At 44.8% G+C, this 27,643-nt stretch overlaps 1 protein-coding gene across 3 annotated transcripts in view; it reads right to left on the reverse strand.

Annotated features, from left to right (window-relative positions):
- GABPA (GA binding protein transcription factor subunit alpha) overlaps positions 1-27,643 on the reverse strand; it is a 332,634-nt gene that overhangs the window by 296,069 nt on the left and 8,922 nt on the right. For 2 of the 3 annotated variants that reach the window (XM_086934033.1, XM_086934032.1), the window contains exon 2: positions 3,646-3,742. In XM_086934033.1, the coding sequence (XP_086790159.1) occupies positions 3,646-3,722 (77 nt within the window). In that variant the 5' untranslated portion in view covers positions 3,723-3,742. Of the gene's footprint in view, positions 1-3,645; positions 3,743-7,494; positions 7,538-27,643 lie in introns of those variants that run through there. The other variant, XM_086934034.1, reaches the window with a different exon arrangement.

Here is a 27,643-nt window from a genome sequence, read left to right on the forward strand (position 1 = left end):
CTCACTACAATTCATTATGAGAGTACTTCTCTGATCAGGGTTTGTGGGGTCAGATGGCAAAAGTGCACAAGTCGAACTGCATGGCTGATTTTAAAAAGGAAACTGTTCGAGCTGGTAAAACTGGCCAGCTACTTCAACTATATGATTTGAACTGTAAAACTCACGTGGTGCACAAAGCTGTCTGTCCAACTGATCCATTTATCAAAGTAAAATGCAAATTTTGTCTCTACTCAAACTACCACAGGAAGATTGGTACCATTCCTTGACTTGGCAGTTAGGGTTATCATTACTGCTGTAGAAGCAGTAGCTTCTATTTCATCGGTTTCGGGCTGCTGATTGAACAGTCAACTATATTGCAAGTGCAGATTTGTACAAAGAAAGAAATGACGCAGGAGTTATTACTGTCCCCAATGTCGTCTTAGCCATGCATGCATGTTAATACTAGCTCCATTTTACCACACAAAAGTGACTTTAAATAGCCTTGCATGGATACATATGTTCCATGGCCCATTACTTGACATGCCAATGTAGTCTTTCAAATTGTTCCATCTAATTGTAAAAACTTTCTAATAGTTCATGTCCAAAGAATTAGCATAATCCAAAATGTTTTCTCTTCCTATATTAGATATGAGCTACTGTGACTTCAAAGACTCAGGTAGGCACATATTGGTCACACTTGTGCCCGGACTGCCTTAAAATGTGGCAGTTGCTGCGTCCCTGTATTTCTAGTGCATTGCTGCCAGTGCACCGTATATTTAAATTAAATATTTGTTTTATAAAACACACTGCAAATAAAACAACAGGTTTTGTAAACAAATGAAAAATACAGCATTTGTCTATTTTTGGGGTTAAACAACTGAAAATGCACTGTTAAGAACAGATTTCAAATGGTTTGAAAAACACGGAGAAAACACCACTGAAATGCACAAAAAATAAACACTGAAAACAAGACAGCCGAAGCATACCGCACTCTGTGGGCGAGGGTCTACTTTTCTACACACTTTTAACTCACAGCCCAGAGAATGAAGCAACACACAACAATGAGGTAGAGAATTGTAATGAGTAGATCATTTGATGTACATATAGCATGACAATGAGGAATGTTACATCCGTTATCGTTCTCACACTTCTCCCATCTACAACTATTCTAACAGGCACATATGTGCTTTCTCTGTGGGAGAGGAAGGGTTTGGCACTGTACCCAAATCAAGTCAGTAGTGACTTCACATACAGTGTGACTGGAGGTTTTGAGCCCAGGTTTAGCCAGCACCCAGGGCAACCTACCAAACTCAGACATTTATGAAATGTACACAACCCAGGGAGTCCAAAGGGGTGTGAGGTGAACCCAAACACTCCTGAAAAGTAGTAAAACCAAGCTCGTACCCAGACTGCACGCAAAGGGCAATCTTTGGCTAAAATCATGGCTTTTCCTCACATTTCTGTAAGAAACAATTCCATAATCTGCACAGGATCTACAAAATTCCTACCGCCCAGCATTTCCACACTTCTCCCAATTAAAATTGAATCCCACACGGACGGATGTGTCCAGAGTTACTTAAAGTATCAAAGCTTTCAAAATGTGTTTATGTAAAGATAATGTGCATCAGAAGCATAAACCATTTCACTTGGGCCTTTAGCAATAGACAGGCAAACACCCCAACTATTATCAATAATACGAGGACCCAAGTTAACAATTTCATGTTTTTTCACCAATTTGAAAAAGGGCCCATAATAAGCATGTATCTTGTTGAATAACATTTGGCCCTATGGACATGAGCTTTGAGGATATGGCATTTCTTTCTCAGATGCAGTGGGAGTGGAATTAACAGTCACTCATCTTGGGAAAGAGAACTTTGATGCAGACAGTCCACCCTGGGTCTCATTTGATGACCTCTGATGAACAAATACTTCTGTAGGGGTTGGTTACTGATTGTTCTTTAATGCAGTCCTACATCATTAATTTTGTAGTTAAAGGCATTTAGAGCCATTCTTCATCACACAATGATAAGCAGTAGCTACTCTAGAGGGTATCACTCTACGTAGTTTTGGGGCCTTAATTTGATCTGGAACTTGACCACCAACCAAACGCTATAGTGGTTTCCCAGAAGATGACAGTGTCTGTAAAAGGAGACTCTTGCTCATTACCAACTGTACCTTCCTAAAAAGGAATAGGCATTGAACATGACAGACTCAGCCACTGCCCATCCACCTCGAAGAAACCAGAACAGACTCTGGCGTGTGACAGACTTCAACGCCCACTAAAAGGTGCTGCCATGTGCACTATACATGAGGCAACTCAAAATCAAGAACAACACTAGCCTGAAACCCTCAACAGCCGGATCAACTTCTACGCTCCCAAACGCCACCTCCGATCAGCCAACCACGCCCTCGCCACCGTCCCCCGCATCCGAAGAGCGACTACAGGAGGAAGGTCCTTCTCCTACCTGGCCGCCAAGACCTGGAACTCCCTCCCGACCGACCTGCGCCTCACCCAAGACCACCTCTCCTTCAGGAAGAAGCTGAAGACCTGGCTGTTCGAGCAGTAGAGGCACCTCCCCCCCCCCCCCCCCCCCCCCCAGCGCCTTGAGACCCTACGGGTATGTAGCGCGCTTTATAAGTGTCACTGATTGATTGATTGATATCTTATCCAGGAATGCTACTTTTTGCTCCACCTGGAACACTCGAGTGTGGAAAATTAAGCCACTGGCCTACCCACACAGTGAAATACAAAGCTACTGGATATTGAAGACCTATTATAAAATATAAAACATTATGGCAGAAAGAGGAGTGCTATCTGGCAGTGGAGCTGCTACCTTGCTTGAAAAATATATTACAGCCTTTCAGCTATTCTGGGGAATGGGACAGACCAGTTTCCCCGGGGAAGCTCAAACACACAAGACATAACTAGACACAAGGAATAATACATTTCTTGGATGAAAAAAGCAAATGGAATTCAGCACTGCTTCTGGTACAGAGAACTGACAGGACATCCACCCTGTAACCTTTGCAACCTCTAATTTTCCCCTTACTTCACATTATCTTGGATAGAGATTGGCATTGTTCTCTATACTCGGTGAGGCAAAGGGGAACCAGAGGCAGCCAAGTAGGCATGAAATAACCAATGAACATCAGGGGTTGTTTTCTTTTTAACAAAATAAAATATGAAATGGAAGGCCCTAAACTGCCAGGCACAAAACCTGCTTTATCACTTAGAGTCACCGTCTGCATTTTACCTCCCCTGAAGCACATGAACATGCATTAAGGGGAAAGCACAAAGAAACTTGATGCTCCTAGCAACATAAGAGTTGTCTGGGGCATCAGGCAGTGTGATTCTGTTATTCTGGCACATTACATCTAATAGCTTATATAAACTGAACTTCTACATGGGTGTTCACTTGGTATTAGAGTGACAAGTTGTAGCTTATGAAGGACAAAATATAACCAACTAAGAGTTGCACTTTAAAGAAGATTCTCTGAATTAAGACCAGAGGTTTTAAGAAGTTAGCTTCTTCCGGTCTACGTTAAAAGAGAAAATACATTCCACAGTACTAATTTTTCTCACTTTTTCCTCTCAAAAATCCAACCACTCTAAGATGTGGGCAATCTGCTAAACACGGACAAACCATAAATTAACATACTGCTTACCTTTCTTCTGTGCATTCTGATCTTTCAGTCCCATCAATCTCTATTTCTATCAGCTCCTCCGCCTCTCTTTTCGTCATGGTGAGAAACAGTTTGAGTCCTGTGTTCAAAGAAAGATCGGATTAGTCCCACTTAAAAACTGCAGTTTTACAAACATAGTTCAGCGTGCTTTTGAAGATAAGTTTTGCCATCCCTCAGTGCATGAAATCAGGGTATGTTTCAGCCATCAACCTTATTTATATGTTTTTAGACTAATCTAAGACGGTTTTTAGGCCACAAGCCGTGCCATTATGTAAAAGTAAATAATGTGATGGATACAGACAAAGCAGACACTGCTTTTGTATTCACGGGGTTATTTTCAAATCACTGGCTGGCTGCATCCATTAATTCTAGAAACAGAGGAATGGGACACTTTTGGATTTCCTGCAAAGAGACCAGCCCACAAGTACCTTGCTTCAGCTGTGATGGGGCATTAATAAGAGGGTCTCTCCAGTCAAACATATCACATATTTGTACACATTTATTTAAAAAGTTGTTAATGGATTGACCAATTCATTTTTCTACTACGTATTTGATGCCATCAACAGCATCAGCACCAAAGCAGGTTTCCTGAAGAAGACAACAGATGCTTAATATTAACCAACCTAATGGTATTCACTTTATCGGCCATGGAAAGAAGGAAGACTGGACAGCTGCCCCTGCAATGCATTGAACATAAGGGTGCTTCAATATAACACTGCAGAAATAAAATAAAGTTAGGACGAATGGTCCTGTACACCGTGGACATCTCAGACGTTTGAAGACCTGCGTCAACAGCATTACATTTCTTAAGCAAGGAGGATTCATAGATACATTGCGATCCAAGGTGTTTGCCCAAACAGACCAGAATAAAATATGCTCTCAATTACATCCAACCACTTTCGTGACAGTTTTGGCTTATCGTAAAATTAATCTTTGATCAAGAAGTTGAGATAGTCCGCCCATTATAGTAGTAAGCAATTCAGAAATGTTAAGTTCTGTTATTAGGGAGAAAGGGACATAATGACTATTCTGTCAGGATTGGCAATTTCACTAGATAGGTAAAGAGATGTTGACCTATTCATTGACTCCCTGCATTCTTCTCGAACAATCATTATTTCAAACGTTCATACCACAGGTGCCATCATGCTAAATGCGTAAAACAAGGGTAGATGGGAGGTGGAACCAGATATGTAATTAAGGATCCTTCCTACACCAGGTTTCCTAATCCACTGGCATGTATGTCACTGCAGTCAATCAGCTGCACAGGATAAGTTAGTGCAGGGGTGTTCAACAGTTTCTGTTAAAAGAGCCTTTTTTGTTCAGTGAAAATCATTGTGCTCTACTTTTATTAGTGGTGTAATAGTGACCACATCAGACACAAATAACTTAGTGGCCACTATGCAGGATTACATGAAGTGATCAACTCAGTGCATCAGGAGGGTTGTCGGCAGTAATGTAAAAAAGGCTTGGTCTATCTGGAATGCCTCCACCAAGGTAATACATAACAGCCATAGCTGCAGTCCCTGTGCATCAAGGTAATACTGGTACAAGTCTCCTGATTGTCACATGATTTATCACTCAAGTATCCGCTTGAAATATTTTTAGTAAATTCAGCCATTTTTCTCTAATCATCATCTAACAAGTTCTGAAAATACAGACATTTTCATCTGAAAAGCATTTTTTAAGTTTGGTCTACATGTATTAATTCAACCACGCAAAAGCCTCAAAGTTGGAAGGTTGGGCTGCAAACAGAAAAGCTACTTACAGGTAGCCGGAGAGCTACCGTAGATGCCAGCTACTCTAAGATACTCAAGTGTTCATCTGGTCTGCTGTTCCTTGGGCTCACCGTAGTGGCTAAATGAGATTTTTGAGAAGACTTGTGTTAAAAGCTCCAAAAAAAAAATGTTAAATTAAAAAAAGGATATATGATCATGTATGTTGCAGTTGCAAACAACTAGGGCATTTCAAGGTCTTGAATTTGCATAAACAACATTGAGCGTCCAACTTATGATCAACTGTAGGTGTTTCAATTCCAAGGTAGAGCAGATGCCACATCCGGACAAAAACATCCACATTTATTTCCAGATGAACAAAGGCACTGTTTCCCTGCACTGCATTATAGGCAATGCAGTGGGCCTTTAAAGAAATTCTTCTTACAACTAGTGATGGGCTGAAATGGTCTCATACCCGATAATTCATACAAATTGATAAATTCATTGTAGCGTATGAAGCAGTTCTTCAAGAGGGCCAAGGTGGAGGATGTTGGTGTAATCTGGGCATTCGAAACAAGGATAACTGCTACCTGAAATTCAGGGCGGAGATGGCCACCATAGAATTCCTTTATGACTGCACGTTTATTGTTGCTAGCAATCAAATCTCCACCCACATCCCCATTCCCATGATATAGCAGCATGGATTAGCTCATTTCCAGCAACAAAAAAAGGCACTGTATAACCGTGTTCTTGCACATTTTGAGGCACTTTATTTTATCTTCCCTACATCCGAAAATAGATATGTAGATTAGAGGATAATGCCATATCCTAGAGCCCTCCATTAACATGATGAGTGTAACAAAGTCCAGATCATCAGTGGGAGGGAAAATGTATTAAGGAACTGCATTTACCAGTAGTGAAGTGATTGCAGCAGTTAACGTTTCTTGTCCCTTTTGGGTGTAGGGCCTTCAAGGTGGGGCTTTAAATTGGTCTACAGTTATCATTTAGTCAGGGGCTTTCCTTTGCCAGTGAAGCAGGCAGAAGTCAGAAACATGCACCACATCGTAAGTAGGGAAAGCTTTAGGATGGAGTAAATATGTCCAGGCCTCCTGGAATTCCTGATTTCCTGGAGCTCGAACTGCACCAGGAACGCCCAGAGTTGGCCCCTGTAAATCCTTTCTGTGCAGGTAAATTGTGGGAAAATCTCTGGAAGTGGCATATGAAGGGTCAGATGGGCTAGTTAAGGGGCAATTGAGTACAGCCTCCAGCTCCCGAGAGCAACTTTTCAGTGCAGTACGAACAATTTCCCACTGCAACAATGGGTTACTAAAGCTTCTCGATCTCCCCTTTAGAAAAATAACCTTTAAATTTGCACATTACATTTGAGTTCAATTAACAATGTTTACACACCTCTAGTAAAGAGCTCTTCATCATCCTATAGACATCTAATCCAATGGTGGATAGATTTTTAATATTAATTTGCCAAAGAGAGCACTATATAGCCTGTGGCAAAGTAGAGGGGTATTATGTGAGACACTGTGTAGGTAATAGTGCAACTAATCTATGTACATCTGAAGTATCTTCTAACCAAGCACTCCTACCTTTTATTCACTTATGTCACCAATCATATACTGTTAAAAACTGCACTGAATGTTTCAGATTGTCTGAGTAAGCTATTTTAGCTTATGATTCCTTGAACAGATGTTTCAACTTTCTTCTCCATAGGCCTTCCTTCTCCAGTCACCCTAAAACAATATTCATTTTGGTTCTATTGAATTACCCTTTCCGGACAGCCAGCTTTAGTTCCAATAAAACAAGATTTATGAATATCTATTTTCACAGAATCAATGTGGAGGGAAAGAGGAATTAGTGATCCAACCAATTTCCTCAAGTTATATATTCTGATCAGGGGGGAAATCTATCTATTTTCAGCCTCTTTCCTGGTATCTTTTTTTGGGGTGGGTGGCTTAGGTTGCTTACTCTGATTATGGATCATTGCATGTATTGCCCTCTTTGCTCTTCTAAAATCCTGGTAAAAGAAAGCATATGCAGGTCATGATTTCAAACCACTGCAATGCCTAACAAACATTTGCTTCAAGGCTTTACCTATGCAACATACCTCAAGTCACAAGTTGGGACCTATCACTCCATCCTGTGGAAAGCTATGAGGAAAAACAAAATGTATCTTTATCAGGGACACCAGGAATTTCAACAGATACACAGTGGAAATAAATGAAGTTGTTTAGTGTGGCATATGAATCAGAAATGTTGCTGGCTTTCATTAAAACATCAGATTTGCTTTAATCAAAATCAGGAGTGTGGAACTTCTATAGATCAATGCCCACGACACATTGTTTGGGGTCAGGGGTTACACGTGTTCATATTTATTTTATCCTTGGGACAAGTAGGCCCAATCACCTGCAGCACAAACCCTTTAGGTTGCCAGTACCTCATCATAGATCAGTGAAGTGCATTGTTTGCAGTTAAGGAAGGTAACATTTGTGTCTTTATGTTAATGCAGTTCAAACCTATATTTATGGTTCATTTGCCTTTATTATTAGGGTGAGAGCTCTAAGTAAATCTTGTAAGCTTCAACTGCACTACGGACAGTGGTTCCAGTATAAAAATGTGTACAAGTATACAAGGTTTACCTACATGAGGCTACGTATAAAGCTTCCAAAATGCTTTCCGATTAGAGGAAAATATTTGCATAACATTGAAAGCAAGATTGATTGTTTGATCAAAATAAAATGTTAACAAAAAACCGAAACCAGGTTTTGCTGAACTACTGTTAACTTTTAGGTACCATTTCTTTGAAGCATCATTTAGAAAAAAATGTGTTGATACAGGCTAGTATTTCCATTTCCCCAAAATATTCATAATGGAAAATTAGTATATCAGTTTCAACAACATTATAAGAAACAGTAAGAAAACAAGCATTAGCAAAGCCAATAGGTCGGACATTGGTGGTCAGCATATTGGTTTTGTCAATGCGTGCCTTGTTTGGACATTCGTTTTTGAAAAGCTTTATTGTTGTGGGGTCTGTCGGGCCTCACCATTATAACAAAAATTAGCAAAAAGCTAAAATATTTCTGGTCTCAAAAAGCACATATTGCCACAGTTGTCATTGGCACTGAACAAAGCTACTTTGTGTGCCGAAGAGCAGAATGCGGTCATTCACAGTGAAGCCAGCAGATAGATAGGACAGAATTTTATTAAATGCGAAAGGTCTTGGTTAACGCCAGGCCTAATTAGGGACCCAAATCTTAAAGAAAGGCAAAAAAGTGCACCCATGGAATATGTCCTTGCATGACTACAGACTTACGGCTTTCATAAATTCACAAAAACTTACATAAGTAGGCCAGGAAATCGTATTTCCAGAAAATATTTGTGAACTGCATTTGGGCACTAGCGAATATGCATGTGTAGATTACAGGCTCATTTTCCCTCCAACCATTTTTTTGTGAACCCTGGAAAGTTTTACTTCTGCCTTTGTCAAGAGTACATTTCAAACCATTCTCAGTATGGAAAACAATTAGATAAGTGATGGTGAAAACCCCTGAAACATCCAAGTTAGTAGGTTTGCACACACTCATAAGGGCATCCCAACCGGGACCCTATTGCATACTGATTACTTTCCGCAGATCTACATACTGGGGCTGAAGTTGTCAAAATAAGTGAATCGCTAGTATTCAAACCCCACTATAATTTATGCTCAGGCATACTTGGTTGCTATTATTCGATCTCTTATATAATGAGATTGCGGACATAAATGTTCACTGAACTACATGTCACCAAAAGGACAAGGGTTTTTTAGGTCTCGCTTAGCATTGCAGCGCATGCGCTGTCGCTCGGCGAGACCTAAAGGAGATTTGAGAAGGGGACTTGAAGCCACGCACATCATTTTCATTGGGTCAAACCAGCGTTTACGCTAAACGCTGGCTTCCCATTGAATAGAATGCTTTTGGGCCGCAGCCCTTTCTACCTTTAGTCCGTCCCATCCGGACAGGCTTGTCTGCTTCACGACTGTTGTGAAGCAATTTCTTATCTTTATGGGGCCCTGTGTTTCTAATTAGCGTGGAGAAGCACACTGCTCCTGACCTCTCAAAGGAAAACAAACCTGGTTTCGTCAAGATTTGTTTCCTTTGAGAGATCGGGGCAGTGCGCGGCTCCACACTAATTAGAAACACATAGCCCCCTAAAGATAAGAGATCGAAGACGAAACCAAAATTCTTCTTGAACACTTCAGAGTGCCAGGCCTCCTCTGCCATCCCTCATCAGCGTAAGGCATCCTCTACTCCCGTCAGTGCCAGCCCTCCTCTACGGTCCCGCACCAGTGCCAGGCTTCCTCTACCGTCATTCGTCAGTGTCAGGCCTACTCAGTCGTTCCTAGTCATTGCCAGGCCTCATCTGCCGTCCCTCATCAGTGCCAGGACTCCTATACATCCCCCCAACCCCCAGTCAGTGCCAGCCCTCCTCTGCCCCTCCTCTCATCGCTATGCCTGGTAATGCCCAGCTCGAACTGGAGGCCATTATTGGACGATCATTATCCGCCAATTACGCCGCATTAATCCGCTGCCACTGAGCGACGCAGCAATGTCAGCCAGAGAACTGACACCGCAACAACAGACCTCGCAGCGCTGGGCGTGCGTAATACTGTGATGATGACACCCACAGGTGGATGTTACTCTGCAGTAATGGACTTCACGGCGGGAAGAAGGTTACACTACAATAATAACTCCTCTGGGGCGTGTGCGTTGCACTCCGAGCAAGGCGCAAGTTACACTACAATAGTAACTCCTCTGTGGCGTTTATGTTACACTCAGCATGGTATGAATTACACATACACATAAACACCTACCACAAACACACAAAGACACACTCAAACACTAATACATACACCTACCATCTACTACACTCACATACACAAAAATGTCCTCACACTAACACACACATACAATAATACTCAAGTAGAATGTACAATGCATCTGACAGGGCTAGGTGAGCAGGGGCCTGAGCTGGGCAGATACATTAAGGGTCAAGGTTGTTCTGTGTTTGACAGAGATTGAAGAAATGATCAAGACTTTGAGCTATTGGCATTTTAAACGATGATGCCTTTTATTTATGTGTTAATTATTAAAACAGATAGATAAAAAATATTGTCATTTACAACGCCAATAGCTTAAACTCTCGCTTATGCTATTGGCATTGTAAATGACAATGCATATTATTTATGTTTTAAAAAGAAAATCAAAAATAAGACATTGTCATTTCCAATGCCAATAGCTCTAAATCTCGCAATTGCAGGACCTATTGAGTTTCAAATGCTTGTTTTTTCTCTATCTGTACAAGTAGATTTATGAAGCAACCTGTCCCATGGACAAGAAGATTTTTTATTAAATTCCACACTGTAGGAAGCGGTCTGTATATGGTATTGCCACTAGGTGGTTATACTGTGCACAGAGTCCAGGGGTGCCCCTAAAGTGTACAGGACTCATTTGAAACCCCAAGTGCTCTATTAGTGGTAGTGTGGGTGAGCAGCCTTAGGCCTAACACAGAGTAGTGTAAGACATTTATTGCTCAACATTGACCAATAATGGGCACATGACTCAAGAAGGAGATCCAGACCTATTTTAGAAAAATATACTTTATTTTTATTTTGTTTTAAGAACAAGATCTTTGCAATAAGGCAAGTACATCAAAAAAAATATATACTTTTCATTTCGAAAAACTTTTCATAACAGCTCAATGTTATCCTATGGGGGAAACAATATCACGGTAAACAGATAAGTAACACACTTACAATTCCAATCTTCTGGACCAAAGGTTAGCAAGTGGTAAGTGTCAGGCAAGTGCCAGAACTGCACCACCAGCAGCACTGGGGCGGCCGAGTGCAGACCTAAATGTCAGAGTTTGGCCCAATGCTTTTTAATAGAGACTAGGGGTGCCTGGAGCAACACTGCTGGCACGTAGGTAGGTAAATCGGTTGTGGGGCCAAGCTTTGGGGGTTAGGACCAGCAAAGGGGGCCACAAAGCAGCACCGAACATACATCACCAGGCACATGGGCAGCCGGGTGCAGGGTGCAATTACTGTGTGGAGATTCTACTTTTGGCAAACAGGTTGCAGGCATGCCACCGGAGGCTGTAGTAGGGAGACCAATGACAGCAGAGGTAAATAGAGGAGAGGTCAGCCAACACTGACACAACATAAGGATCGCTGGGGCGACTTTACTGCAAAGATGAGCCACTCAGACTTGGGCCATTGGGTGCAGAGGGGCATAGATCGTGGTTCCAGCTGGATATTGAGCCTTTGGAGTTGGTTTCTTCTAGACTTGTCCACTGTCCATGGGAGATTGAAGTCTTTTACAGAAGGCAGTAGTTTTCCCTGCGTTCCAGAGGTTGCTGGTTGCAAATCAGATTGCAGGTACGCATACGTTGGACAGGCCAGTAGGGCTAGGGCCAAAGCAGTTGTCTCTGCAAGGAGAATATCTAGTTTCTTTGGCTGGGGGTGCCACCTAAATACTATATATATATTGGGGCGTTTCTACGTGACTAGCAGGTAGGGCCAATAGGCACCTTACCTAGGAGGACTACACCCTCTATTAAGCCATCGTCCTGTGGGAGGGGACATTGACCTAGCCCAGAATGGTGGGGTCTCCCCATCATCAAGATTGCAGGGACTTCCCCACCTTAGGGGTGGAGTTGGCAGAGGTGGGCCCACGTCAACGAGACACGAAAGATCATGAACTCCATCCACTCGGGATCGCCAGCAGACCCATGCCCACACCACGTATTCAACAAAGCAGACGCCACCATCGCACCCCAACTACGAAAGGTCATCAACATCTCCTTCGACTCAGCGGCATTCCCGGAAAGCTGGAAGCATGCCGAAATCAACGCCCTCCTCAAGAAGCCCAAGGCGGACCCCAAGGACCTCAAGAACTTTCGTCCCATCTCCCTGCTCCCCTTCCCGGCGAAGGTCATTGAGAAAATCGCCAACATACAGCAGACCCGCCACCTCATGGACAACAACATCCTAGACCCGTTGCAATCCGGATTCAGTCGGAACCACAGCACTGAGACAGCCCTCATTGCCGCCACAGACGACTCCGACACCAACTAGACAACGGCGAAACCTCGGCCCTCATCCTCCTGGACTGGTCAGCAGCCTTCGACACGGTTTACCACCGCACACTAAGAACACGCCTCCAAGAAGCCGGAATTCGGGAGAAAGCCCTGGACTGGACCACTTCCTTCCTCTCTGGCAGAACCCAGAGAGTCCTCCTCCCACATACCGCCAAAACCAACCTCCTCGAGGGTATGAAGACCATCGCTGAGTGGATGAGGAGCAGCCGCCTCAAGCTGAACTCAGACAAGACGGAAGTCCTCATCCCCTGCCCTATCCTGTCTGCCTGGGACGACTCCTGGTGGCCGACAACTCTAGGAACAGCACCGACGCCCACGGACCATGCACGCAACTTGGGATTCGTCCTAGACTCCTCCCTCTCCGTGTCCAAGCAGGTCGGCGCCGTCTCCTCCTCCTGCTACAACACCCTCCGCATGCTTCGCAGGATCTACAAGTGGATCCCGATCAAAACTAGAAGAACGGTGACCCAAGCCCCCCATCAGCAGCCGGCTGGACTACAGCAACACACACTATGCAGGAATTCCGACCACACACCTACAACGACTACAACGCATCCAGAACGCATCGGCCCGCCTAATCCTCAACCTCCCTCGACGCAGCCATATCACCCCCCACCTAAGAGACCTTTACTGGCTCCCCATCAACAAGAGGATCACCTTCAAGCTCCTCACCCACGCACACAAAGCACTCCACAACTCCGGACCAGCCCACCTGAACAACAGACTCAACTTCTACACCCCCGCCCGCCAGCCTCGCCCTCGCCGCTGTCCCACGAATCCAATGTACCACCTCCGGAGGTAGATCCTTCTAATTCCACGCCGCCAAGACCTGGAACACCCTCCACACCCACCTGCGGCAGACCCAGGACCTGCTCACCTTCAGGAGGCTCCTCAAGACCTGGCAGTAGAAGCAGCCCCCCACCACACCCCCCTCCCCCCCCAGCACCTTGAGACCCTCACGGGTGAGTAGTGCGCTTTATAAGTTCTGTGATTGATTGATTGGACACAATTCTCCTAAGTTCTCCCGACAGATTTCCCACCCACAGTGGAAGTGTAAAGTGGGGCTGCCATCTGGTGCTAGCAGCAGAGGCTAGGGGTTGCGTTACAAAGGCGGCACGCCTTTGAAGCTTTCCCCTTCGAGAACTGGCCCATCCTGGGGGAGGAGGTGTGATACCGCTGTCCAAGATGTGCAGTGTTTCTGGTCCCAGAGAAAAGGGGCTCTCCGCCCAGGGGTCCAGAAACATGTCTGGTGGTGGCTGGCTGGCTACAGCTGCTCAGAGACCCCACCATGGTTGGTAGGTTTACAGGGGGAACCTCTGAGGTACCCTCTGAGTACAAGGTACACTAAATCTCACACTGGCATCATTGTGGATTTAGGGAAAGGAGTATTTTGGTGCCAAACCCCCTGGGTAAAGTCATCAGAGTGCTATGGAAATAGAGTTGTCGAGTTTCCAGTCCATGTACTCTGTATGGCTTCCCTGGCACTTACAATATTAAGGAATAACCCTAATATTGTAGGTGCCTATCTGCTCTTGCAGGTATGTCCTCACCTGTGGTATAGTGCATCCTGGCTTAGGGCTGTGAGAGCTGCTAGAGGGGTGACTTACATATACCTTCAGGCAGGAATGGCTGGCATGGCACCGAAGCAGGTTGTCATGACGACGTTTCTGTTGTCTCCCTCACATAGGTCGAGTGAGGGGGGGTCCCTCATCAGCTCCCAAGCCCTAGGTACCCAGGGTACCACTTACTAGAAACTTATAGTGGGCAGAAGTACAAACTGCGGCTATGTTTTAGGACAAAAAGCACTGGCACAGGGGACCAGGTTGGCAGGGACCCTGTGCACTACAATTGAAACCACGTCAAAACCATGCAAAAGATGGGGGCTAACCAGGCAAAAAGAGCCACTTTCTCACACACACTCACCCCTGAAAGTATTGCTTTTTTTGGTAAAATGTCAATATTGTAGGGTCTGGTCCAATGAACTTCTCCGTTAGGTGGGTCATAACATCACTACAAAATATTTTTAAGCTGGTATAAAGCTTGACCCGAACAAGTAAAACAAGTACTATTTTTTGTTGTTTCTTACATCGGTCAGAGATCTGCAGATAACAATTTCTATTTTTCCAAGAAAACGTAGGAACGGTTGCGTCGGTGCAGTCCCTGTGGGAGGCGTACAAGACGGTCATCAGAGGAGAGGTGTTATAACTGGTCTCAGGGAAGAGGAGGAAGGCCCGGGCTGAGGTGGATAGGATAGAGGCAGAACTGATTGCTCTAGAGGGGAGGTCTCGAGGGATGCCGATCAGGGGGGTTGCACTGATTGAAACTTCTCCGGGATGAATATAGGAATCTAGCTAGGGATAGGGCTAAAGTCCAGATAGCTGACACTCAGAGAAGGGTCTATGAACATGGCGATAAGGCAGGAAAACTGATTGCGTGGTTGGAGAAAGGGGAGTGGGCTTCACGGCTGGTGCCAGAATTGCAAACAGGAGATTTGGGAATAGTGACAGACACAGCTGATCGCATATGAGTTTTCAGCGTATTATAAATCAGTATACCAGTCGGCTGACGCTTATACGGAGGCCGAAAACGCAGCTATGATACATGATATCCCAATGCCCAGACTCTCGGAGGAGAACATGAAATATCTGGACTCTCCCCTCACGGATGACGAGGTGGTGTTCATTCTGGGAAGGCCTCCGGCCCTAACGGAATCCCCATAGAGCTCTATAACCTCAATGCGGATAAGTTAGCACAGTTTCTTCGCGGCATGTTTGTCGAGAGCAATGAAGTGGGCCAGCTCCCATACGACCAACGTGTAGCGAATATTGTTGTCATTCATAAAGTCGGCAGACCCAAAGCGGAATGTTCTTTTTATCGGCCAATCTCACTACTTTTTTAATTAATTAATTAAATTATGTGCTTATATAGCGCTGGAATCACTCCCGAAGGGGTACCTCCGCGCTTCGCTTCTGAACTCTGAACCTAAGGTGTTAGCTAAGCTGCTGGCGACCAGGCTGGTCAAGGTCATTTCGACCCTGGTCCACCCGGATCAGTCTAGCTTAATGCCACGCCGGAATACGGCCCTCAATCTGAGGAGACTACATGGGATTCTGGGCGGCGCGTCAAGCATACATGAACCAGTGGTTCTGTGGTCTTTAGATGCGACCATGTCCTTTGATAGGGTCCAATGGCCCTACTTGTTTGCGGTCCTAGAGAAGATGGGTATTGGTAAGGAGTTCACTGATTGGGTCTGTCTCCTATACGCTGGTTCCCTAGCCAGGGTTGTGGTAAATAACTACAAATCCGTACACGTCCCTTTTAGAAAAGGCACAAGACAGGGATGTCCCCTTTCCCCTCTGCTATTCGCGCTGGCGCTTGAGCCACTGGCGGCATGGGTCTGCTGGGACCGGTCGATTCGTGGGCTGCGCTGGACAACCGAGTGGGAGGACAAAATCTCGCTCTACGCAGATGACATCCGGCTCTATCTCACAAATCCCTGGAACTCTCTGAGAAACTTTATGGACGTCCTGGCCATATTTGGGAGATATTCTGGCTTCGCCATTAATTGGGCGAAAACTGCTTTTTGCTCTCAGCGGTGACCCTCCGGCCGTCGCAAGTTCCTGCCCGTTATGGATTGAGATGGTGGGTTTTCGGTATCTGGGCATATTTGTGTTCAAAGATCCGAAACTGAGATTCGACAAAAACCTAAAGCCCCTACTGGCCAGGTTCCGAAGGGTTGTGACGAGGTGGAAATCACTACCACTCTCCTTGCTGGGTCGCGCAGTGTTGTTTAAAAGGAAGGCACTCCCCCAATTTTTATATGCGCTCCAAAACACAATGGATCCGGTGCCACTCATATTTCAAAGAGATAGAATCCCTTCAGAGGCAGCTTCTCTGGGAGGGGAGACCACGTATTGCTTTCTCCAAGCTTACTCTTCCCTGGTACGACGGAGGGATCGGTTTGCCGGACCTCCGGAAGTACTATTGGGCTTCTCAGCTGGCGGCCATATATCATGCTATTTATGGGTCTCCCTTGGACCTGGTTATGCGATGGACCGCGGACAGATGCCTGCAGGAGATTTCACTTGGGCATTGTATGCTAGAAACGGTCGATTTCCCCTCGTTGGGCCGGCGGCGCATGCGATTCATGTATGGCATGCGGCTACTCGATGTCTTCAGTGGGAGGGGAGGCTCACTATGACCCCACTGTGGAGCTGGGAGAGGCTGGGTAGTTTGTGGAAGACGAACGGCTTTGATAGATGGGACCTCATCGGATCTCACAAATAAAGGACGTATGGGGGAAGGATGGGATACTCACGTTTGCCGCCTTACAGGAAAGACACCAGATGCATTAGTGCGAGCGTTTCCAATACCTCCAGGTCAGACACGCCCTGCCTGCAAATATTCCCAGGGACACTGAACCCCCGAAGGCCTCCCCACTAGAGGATCGGGTACTAGATGGTCTTCTTCCAACAAAAACTATTTCATTGATATATAAAAAGCTGATCAATCACATGAAGGACCCCCTGGTTATTGTTAGGGAGCAGTGGGGCGCAGATGGCTTAGTCTTGGACGATGAAGATTGGAGAGAGGCGGTTTCCTCCCTGAAGGTAGTAGCCATCCAAATGCGACTTAGATTGGTGCAATTGAAGATTTTACAACAGATCCACGGTTGGTACATATGGGTTTGGCGGAAAGTGGGGAATGTAGGAGCGGGTTGTGGAGAGACTGGTACGTTCATGCATGTTTTGTGGAATTGTGTGGCAAAACAGGAATATTGGGTCAAGATTCACGAGAAAATCAGAGAAGTAATGGGGGTGGAGTTGGTGGTAGAGACCCGACGTTGTATATTGAATGTCTGAGAGCCCACTAATCTGAATTCACATGGGAAACTGTGGGTGGCCCTGGCGTGCATGATAGCCAAGCGTAATATTGTATTGTATTGTAATTGCATTTATATAGCTCTTACAACCCCATTTGAGGCGTCAAAGCGCTTTTTCGGCAGGTAGCGCGCTACTCCTGGACCCATAGAGGATTAGTGTTGAATTAGAATAGTGAAACATGCATGTACATTTTAAGTGGTGGATAGGTTAGTCAGTTATTTGGATTTCGAAAGATAGCAGAACAATAGAGGAGGACAAAGGTTTGTATTTATTTATTGGTTGTTGACGCACGCTATTCAGGAAGCCTACAAAGGATTAGTGGTGAATTAATATGGTGAAATATGAGGTAATTTCAGTGGTGGATATTAGTCTGTTACTTGGAATGAGAAGGATAGCTGAGGGATAAAAGGGGAAGAAAGATCTGCATTCATATAGCACTTTGCATCGTCCAAGTAAATGTAGCAGATTAGGCTGATGAATCCAGATGAGACAGTGTGGTGAATGAATGAATGACGCAACTTGTAAGGCGCACAGCTACTCAGTGTGTACCGGCGCTACAACATGCCACTAGGAGAAGACTTAAGGAGTTATTGGCTAAAGAGATAAGTCTTCAAGGATTTACGAAAGGCCAATCATTATTTAAGCTCCTTAGTTGCAAAGGGAGGAGAGCGCATGATTTGGCTCTGCAGATCTTAAAAGACGCACCACCTCATCTAGATTTTTTTAGGTCTCCCCAAGCGACGCAACGCATGTGCTGCTCGCCATGGCGAGATCTATTGTTGTGGGTTTTGCGTCCGAAGGGGGACAGGAGATGTGCACGCGCCGGGACAGGCGATGTGCACGCGGCGTTTCAACACAGCGCGCGCATGGCACGCTTTTACTTTTCCTCCATCCTGTATAATCAATCGGCGCGCAGTGGCCACGAGAGACCTTTTATTAGATTATCTTTTTAACTCACTTCTCTCTTTAAATAGGTTGATTCTCCGGGAATGGACACTGGACTTGCGGTTAGGCCATCTATCGATCTGGGGTAGCCCCTCTAGTTAGATCACATCACTATTTAATCCCCCTCAGTAATTTTTAAATGCCAAATCTCCTGAATTGGTATTTTTACACACATATGCTGTAATTTGCGTGCACTGGAAGGCTTGCTGTAATTTGCGTGCACTGGAAGGCTTGCAAGAGCTAAACATTTTTATAATTTTATCTGCTAATGAAAGAAAACTGTATTTCCTTGAATTTTTCAACATCGCTAAAGGTTCCTCCTAACCGAGCATCCCATCCCGATTACCCATTTCAAAGTAAACCAGTTCATAAAATCAAGGTCGGTTTGAGCTTTCCAAATGTAATAATCTAATTCCTAGCCTGTTGTAAAATTAATGTTTTTTGAGTTAGTGCAATCGAGGAAACCATCAGGCCCGCTCAAACCGCAATGTAATCCGCTGGACCGTAAAAGATGACGCAGTTTGCATACACAGGGTTTTTAAAAGGCCAGGTCTGAGAGAACAGTAAGAAATGCATCACTACCTTGTCTGAAAGAAACACTACACGAGGCACAAACTGTAACTGGCGAACACATAAAAGGACTAAGCTTAAAATGCAGAGGGGTGAACACAAAGAGCAGCCTCCCTCTATGAATACTGCAACATCAAAAAGAGAATTTGGGTGAATTTAATTAAAGAACTTATGTGAACTATTCGCCTTACAATGCCAATAAAATGTATTTCGTCGCCAAGAGAGGAGAATTTTTAAAATGCATTACCGCCTCAAAAGAGCATAGTCTGCTACTCTACATTTAAATACATTTTGACAAGGGGCTGCCATTTCATTTTCCTCGTGCAATTCAAAAAGCATTTGCAATGTAAATAGGTCTCGCAGTTACCAGAGTTTAAGCTAATGGCATTGTAAATGACAATGCCTTTTATTTATGTTTGTTAAACGAAAACAAAAATAAAAAAGGCACTGTTATTTGCAATGTCATTAGTTAAAAACTTGCATAAATGCGAGACCTATTAGATTGCAAATGCTTGTTAAATGGGGGACCATTATCAAGTGAACTCTGATAGACCATAGGTACCAGTTTGGCTGGTACTTCTAAATTCTTTTGTTCCGATAATGAGAGTCGAAACTATGAAAGGACCGATGGGAAAGCATTAATGCTTCCAACATAATCGTGCTGTTAACTGATAACCAATACAGTTGATGGAGATAGGGTGACGTAGGAGTATTCTTCTGAAGGCTGAATGGCAGATGAGCTGCTGTATTCTGGACTACATGTAGTTGACTATTTAAGTTAGGTAGGTAAACCCAGATACAAGGTATTTGCATAATCTAATCTAGATAGAATTGTAGCTCCGACTACCGTTATACAAGCCTCCCATAGAAAATGGGGTAAGAATTTTCCCTTCAAACCCAAATGCAGTTTTTAGCTACTGAGTAAATCATGGTCTTAAAGGACAGTTTGTTATCAAATAGTACTCCCACATTTCTGGCTGCTTATGTGGGCAGGGGAGTTGGACCATCACTAGGCCACGATCTGTGCAAACAAGTACTAGGATTGGGACAAAAATAATAGAATTTCGGTCTTTTCTGGGTTGCAATTTTGAGTAGCTCACGTTCTTCTCTGCTGAGCTTTGCTAACGTTATTTAATCTAGATAGTTATCTAGGTGGTTGTTAAAAGTCAGATTGCTCTCCCGCACCCTCAGAATATAGGGCTTGAAAGAATTCAAAAAAGGCTGCGCAAATTTCTTCAGGGGTCGCTGTTGAAAATTCCAGCATGTGATTTAATTTTTTGAATTTCATTGGCCGAAACCTGTAGCCTAGTTCTCATAGCCAACTGATGGCCAATTTTTCACTGCATTCATATGTTTTTCCCCAAGCTGCAGCCCATTTAGAGACGGCTTTAACTTACGGTATTGAGCAGATCTCTGCCCTAGCGGCAGCCACAGCCAATTGTGCCGGGTTAATCTCCCACGTAGACTGAATAACTGAAATAAGATTTTCCTCAGTTTTTGCTAATTTAGTTTGTAGTTACTTCAATTGAACTTTCTCTTGTTTATTTTTCTTAAGTGAAAATTGTAGGGTTTCTCCAGGAACACAAGCTTTTAAAGTGTCCCAAACTACCATGGTAGGGGCTGTGCCAAGGTTGTTGTCAAGGAAAAACGTTATCCATTGTTTCATATGGGTCTGGTAGCCTTCATCCTGTAAAAGTGCTCTTTCAAAACTCCAGGGTGAACTTTCATTACGTGCTATCAACCCCCGAATATTGAGACTTCGGATTATGGTCCGAAAGAATATGGGGAAGTAGTCCAATTTCGCTATACTGAGTTAGAGAAGAAGAGACCAGAAAAAAATCCAGACGAGCAAATGATTTGTGGGGTGCCGAATAAAATGTATAACCAGGTAAATTAAGGTAGAAATAAGACCATACATCGACAAACAAATGAATATATAGAAGCTTTTTAAGTGCCTGAATCACTTTGGGTTTGCAGGTGGTCTGGAGGCATAGAGAGTCAGATCCCCAATTGCATGGTAAGTTGGCAATTAGATCCCCACACAAAATGACAGGCAGGGGCCAGTGAGCCTTGAACAGCAGTTGCTCCATCTTGGGAAGAAATCGCCAGCGCTTTGCGTAGCCTACCAGTTGGGAAAGCTGCCGGGCCAGACTGTATCCTAGTGGAATTTTATAAGGTTTTTCTCCCACAAATCAAAGTTATCCTTAATGCCGTAGTGACTTAAATCTCCCAGGGTGTTTCCCTCTGAGCCGCCTCGGGGGTCACCCTGAGGCGGCCCAGAGGGACGCCCGGAGTACCGACGGTTAGAGCGGTGCTCTATTTACCTGCGCCATAGCCAGGTGAGGTGGAGCTTTTCTCTCCTGCCAAATAGCCAGGAGAATGATTATACCTAGGATACCCAGGTGACATTTTTTTTTTCTTTATTCACTATTTATTGAGCAGTAGCGACCTCCGGTCCTGATGAAAGCAGCGGACACCTATTAGAGTCCATCAGTCTGCAGAAACATGACCTGATACTATATATAGTAGCTATTTGTTAAAACTACTATTATTGCACTGGTTTTATTGATTTGGAAGCAGAGAGGTACTGATTAAATTTCCTTTTCCTCTTTTCTCTCCAATTTTAGTCTCTTTAGCACTTCATTATCTCACTTCCTTACTTACAACTTCTACCCTTCTTGGTGTGAAGGATCCCAGATGATGATAAGGGTGGTCTCGGTCGACAACTGATGGGTATTTTTTCACATACAGAAAGTATCCTGTTGACCATTTTTGTTACATCTTTATATGTATTATTTCTCAGAGCAATATATATCTCTATCTACCGTTCTCCGTAAGTCAGATACTTATTCAGTCGACAGTCTGTTTTCTCCTTGGACCTACAGCTACTTTGGGTTTGTTGTAATTGTCTTGTTTGGGGGTTGTAGCTGTGTTAGGTCGTTAATCATCCCCTTGGACCCTCCCATCACCGTTATGTTTATGTTCAGTACTAGCCAGGTGATATTATTATCAATGTGGGCATGCTCTGCCTGGTGAGTTCCGTATTGCTTTTCTTGCACCTCAGCGAGCTGAAGTGTACAACAATCCTGGTTCTGACCTTTTGTGTTGTCATACCAATACCATTTTATCTGCAAGGACATCCCAACAGATAAATTACCCCTTCTATGTTGCAGTTTATGTGTTTGGAGAGTTCCCATTGTGTCCGTAAGCCCAGATCAATTTGCGTGGTCGTGAGAGTGTATAGGCAGATTGAGCAGGAGCCACATGCGAAATGTCCCTTAACAGGTGGTAGGGACCACAGTGGTTTTTGTTTCTGCAGATTCTGCTCAGTACGAGGTCTTGTGTCAACTACCATGTCTCTTATATTTCTACTGAGCTCGATGGCAAAAGGGGCTTTTTTTTTTGTTTTTTCCCCCTGTATTAAAGCTGGGCCAGTTTATTGTCACACTTTTCTTAACCAGAGGGCTGTCCGAAACCGCCCACTCATTAATTCAGCCGCAAATGCTGCAGTATTCGCGCTGCGGTCAACGGGTTAACTGTTTGTCAAATGACTAAGTGCCAACACATACAAGTCTATCCTCTTGTCTCTCTAAGAGGGCCTCCCTGTTATTATTTCTGGACTGCATAGCAGCTCTATCAATGAGATTATGCTCTTTGTGAGAAATAATTTTGAGTGTAGCTGCATGTTCTTTGAACTTAGTCAACTCGGTACAGTTTCTCCTAAGACTCAAAAATTGCCCCACTGTAAATTGTCTCTTAGTGCACGTGGACGGAAACTGTTGAAGCAGAGAAGGGAATTCCTGGCCATAGGTTTCTTGTTGAGTTCTGAATAAATTCCTTCGTCTTTAAGATATAACAGAAGGTGTAAAAAAGGAAGAGACTGGACGCACATGGACGCACCTTTATGCGTACCACGCGGCGGGGATGTAGGTTTGAGAGACATTCCCTGTCTTCTTGCTTCGTTTAATTAAGATCGTTATTTAGCAGTTGCAGTACCATTTCAGGATACACCATGTCCATACGGGTATGTTGATGCGTACCATGAGACGAGGATGTGGGTTTGTGAGACATTCCTTGTCTTCTCACTTCGTTTATTTCAGATTATCTAGCAGTTGCTGTACCATCTCAGGACACACTATGTGCATGAGAGTACTTTGTTGTTTACACTTATACCTTTCGCTTACTACAATTTCCAGCCACACATTTAGGCCGTTTATGCCTAACACATGACAGGAAAGCACGGTACTCCGTGCGATTACATATGGCTGCCGGCAGCGGTAAGTTTCACCCTCGCCGGGACTCCAACCAGGAGGCTATCAATGCAACACAGACTTGTGTGCTTTTCTTTCCTTTCCGCTGTCACTGCGAAGCCAGTTACAGTGGCCTCGCTACCACCCGAAGGATTTTTCTCAGCTGATCCGGGCACCCAAGTGACTTTCTTCTTATTTGGGCGATGCGCCGGACACAACGATAGCTTCTTAATAAAGACAATTGCGGCCTCGGTTACATAGTGGGTGTTAGACCAGGCACCATTGGCGTGGGTCTTCCTTCCATTTTTGCTGTTGCCTCATGTATTTTTGCTGGGGTTGTATGCTTTGGGCACTGTGCCACTGCTATCCAGTGCCACAGTTCAAGTGCTCCCTATTGTAAATTGATGTATTAATCAGTGGTTCCATGTTTGGCTATTTGGTTTACTTGTCAGACCCTAATGTAGTGCACTGATTGTGCCCAGGGCGTGTAAATCCAAATGCTGCTGGTGGGCCTGCAGCACTGGTTGTGCCACCCACAGAAGCAGCCTTGTAAAATGTGTCTACGGTCTGCCATTGCAGAGCCTGCGTGCAGTCTGGTACTGTCATGCTGGCTAGGCAAGTGCACTCACTTGCCAGTCCCTAAACCTTCCCTTTTCTTCATATCAGTCACCCCATGGTAGGCCCAAGGGCAGGGTGCATAAGGTAGGACAAGCCCTGATGTGTGTGGCATGTCCAAAAGTGAATTACATCCATTTTCGTTTTTCACTATTGCAAGGCTACCTGTTCTCCATAGGCCAGAATGGGCTGTTAGAGTTATTACATTTTATAATACTAACTGCCTCAGAGAGCATGGTAGATGTTCGAGTTTAGTATGTCTGAACTCAGAATAAAGAAATACATATTTTAGTAAAGTTGGTTTTAATATTCTGTGTTTGCAAATACCACTTTTAGAAAGTAGGTATTTGCTTGTCTAACCATTCAAACCTGCCTCTGCTAGGTTGTGTATTCCTATGTCTGGTTTTGTGAGTGACAGGGCTGGGGAATTCCAGGAGGGAGGCTGAGTCCCCCGGTGGTGAATAGAGAGATCTGCATCTAGATGGGAGGGAGGAGTTGCACCTGAACCTTGAATGGGGCTGTGCCTGCCTTCCACAATGCTGGCTCCACCCCCTGGGGAGCGGTTGATGTCTCTGCCCCGCACACTTAAAGAAGAGAAGGAGTCCTGTAAACAAAGTGCTCCAGGACTGTACTTGCCTTCCACAATGATGGCTCCACCTCCTGTGGGGCGTCTGATGTGCCTGCCCTGCAATGTGAAAGGAAAGGTGAAGTCTGGTAAACAGAGTGCTTCAGAACTGGTTTGGACTGGGCCAAGGCCCCTCTTCCCTCAGATAACAAAGGATTTTGGGGTATAAATATTGGGACCATGATCCCATGAAATTAGATCACTTTGAACTACAAGCAGAAACCTTTACTGAGGAGAGGAACCTGAAGAAACTGAGGAGAGACTATTCCCTAGGGCTTGGAAAAGAGCTTGCCTCCTGCTGAAGTCTCATGGACAACAAACTTCACCCCCAGCTCCCCAGAGTTCTTGTGGAAGTGCCTGCTGCTGTTTTGGACCTTCAGAGAAACTGCGTGTCGCAAGGATCTGGAAGAGCTACTCAACGAGAAGAATCGTGTCGCCGTCGCAGGGCCTGCCATTGCAACTCTGAAGGAGGGTTTTGCCGCTGGAACTGCCGCACTGCACCACATTGGAGAGAAGCTTGCCGCAACGAAGAGAAAGCGTGTCGCCGTCGCTGCTGCTGCCGTCGCAACTCCGAGGGAGGGTGTTGCCGCTGTAGTTGTCGCACTGCACCAGGCGAAGAATCTCGCAACGAGGTCGAAGCGTGTCGCCATCGCTGCACCAGCCTTCGCAACTCTGAAGGAGTCACCGCTGGAACTGTCGCATTGTACCGCATTGACCAAGAGCACCTTGCATCCCCGAGAAGCACGCCGCCATTAGAGCTGCTGCCACCGCATCTTGGATGTCGACGCTATAGTTGTCGCATCGAGCAGAAGCTTCACGCATCGTGGGAGAAGAGCGTCGCCGCAGGAGCTGTTGTTGTCGCATCGTAAGGGTGTCGCAGTTGCAGTCCACGCATCGAACAGAGGACTTCTCGCATCCCCGAGAAGCGTGCCACATCTGGAAGATCATATTTACAACAAGGGGTGGTGAGGGACAGAGTCTCTGAATTAAGCAGAAAGCTCTCACCCAGTCAAGAGATCAGGGCTAGATCCAACACCGTTTTTTAGCTCACTGCACCATCCCAGTTTCAGAACCTGGCTGTATGCAAATTAGCCTGTTCCTGTCCCAGTGCATGATGGGAACAGGGCAAACCAAACTACAAAAGCCAATTCTTACACTGGGAAGGAAACAAGCTCCCGGGGACCGGTTTCTGGCATTACAGCCGTCTTCGGCCCGGTTTGCTTGAATCCTGATGGTGCAATGAGCAAGGGTCTCACATCTGAGAATACCCTTCCACGCTTAGGGTGGACAAAAATATTTACACCAAGGGGTGGTGAGGGACAGAGTCTCTGAATTAAGCAGAAAGCTCTCACCCAGTCAAGAGATCAGGGCTAGATCCAACACCGTTTTTTAGCTCACTGCACCATCCCAGTTTCAGAACCTGTCTGTATGCAAATTAGCCTGTTCCTGTCCCAGTGCATGATGGGAACAGGGCCGAAGAAGGCTGAAATGCCAGAAACCGGTCCCCGGTAGCTTGTCTCCTTTCTGGTGAAGAATTGGCTTGGTAGTTTAGTCTGCCCTGTTCCCATGATGCACTGGGCCAGGGACAGACTGATTTGCATATAGCCAGGTTCTGAGCTGGGATGGGGCAGTGAGATAAATAACGGTGATGGATCAAGCCCTGATCTTTGGACTGGGTAAGAGTGGTCTGTTTAACTCAGACACTCTGTTCATCACCACCCACCCCCTTTTCTACATCTGGAAGATCTTCATGTCTTCCTCTATTATTCATCCGTAATAAATTTCAATCCACACGCAGGTTATTCTGCCATTCTCCAAGTTTCTGAGGCTGAAGCTGTGCCCATCCTGACCTCTTGATAAAGCACGACAAATGCAGGAGTTTGTTCAAAGCGCGTTTATTTAAAAAGAAGACCCAATGCATTTCGGGCTGTCAAGCGCCCTTCGTCAGGGGACACTGGAAGTAAATAATAAAATACACAACCATTACCATATTACCTATCTCTGCATGTTTTACATAGTTAACATAAATCAGCAGCATATTGCAGACCATGATGGCAGTCCATAACTTAGCAGCCATGATTGCTTGTTCTACTGATTAACTCGAATAACTCTTGCTCATGGGGTAAACTCCACTTCTTGTTTATTTTGGAGATACACTCTATACTGCCTCACTATTGCAAGGTGAGCAGCAGCAATTCCTCCATTCACTGCCATATTGCCAGTCACTCACTCTGTGTGAGCTAAATATTCACTTACTAAAATGACAATATGGTGGAAGATACCCTTCACACATATACTTTGTATGCAGTATTGTCTGGTTCTATGTGTCCGTCAGGTTTCTTTGTCAGTGAGACGCTCCAGGATGTATCCTGTGGCTTGAGGGCGTATATTACTTACTCTTTGAGAAGGTAAGAGACAGAGACAGATAGTGTGTGTGTAATATATATATATATACATACACACACACACACACACATATATGTATGTATATATATACACACATACACATATATATATTATACGACACCTCGATTTGGATCAGCACTCAAAACCAAATTAGTGAAGGCAAATGAGCGTTACAGCAAACAGGACATTCTTTCACGCCCTACGCGTTTCAGGGTGTCAAACTCCTTGTTCATGGGCACAAGTATCAATGCAGTCATATTAAAGAGGTACTACTCCAGCATGTTTTTACTTCAACTTGTTTAATTAACAACAGATGGTCCAGTTAGTACTGCATGCTGGGGAATGAAGTTTGTGTATTTCTTTAGTAAGTTTTGTTTTGCAGAGCCTCTTGGTTTTGTACCCTTAGTACAGTGGTTCCCAAACTTTTTTGACCCGTGGCTCCCTTGACCGAATTGGCAGTTGGCCGTGGCTCCCCATCATTTTTTTACCCGTGCACCGGGGTGCCGCGGCGCACCCTTTGGGAACCACTGGTCTACATGAAGAATCAAGCCTAGACGTGATGAAGGATTCAGAGTCGCCATCACTGTCATAAATCTTTATTTGCAATCACAAATATCTTATGAAGTACATCTCAATGCATACATAGAGTAGTATAAAGCACTCCCACTAAAAGTAACCAGGTTAGAGAAAGGCTCAAGGAGCAATGTGGCGTTACAAGAAGTTTACGTGAGGTGGGCTCTGATCATGGGTATCCGCAGAAATGTTTTCGGTGGGAGAGGGGCAAATTTTTAACTTCATCACCATCCTCCTTGCACCCTTTCCCCCTCT

This window comes from Lissotriton vulgaris, chromosome 8, assembly GCF_964263255.1.
Source record: "Lissotriton vulgaris chromosome 8, aLisVul1.2, whole genome shotgun sequence".
NCBI lineage: Eukaryota > Metazoa > Chordata > Amphibia > Caudata > Salamandridae > Lissotriton > Lissotriton vulgaris.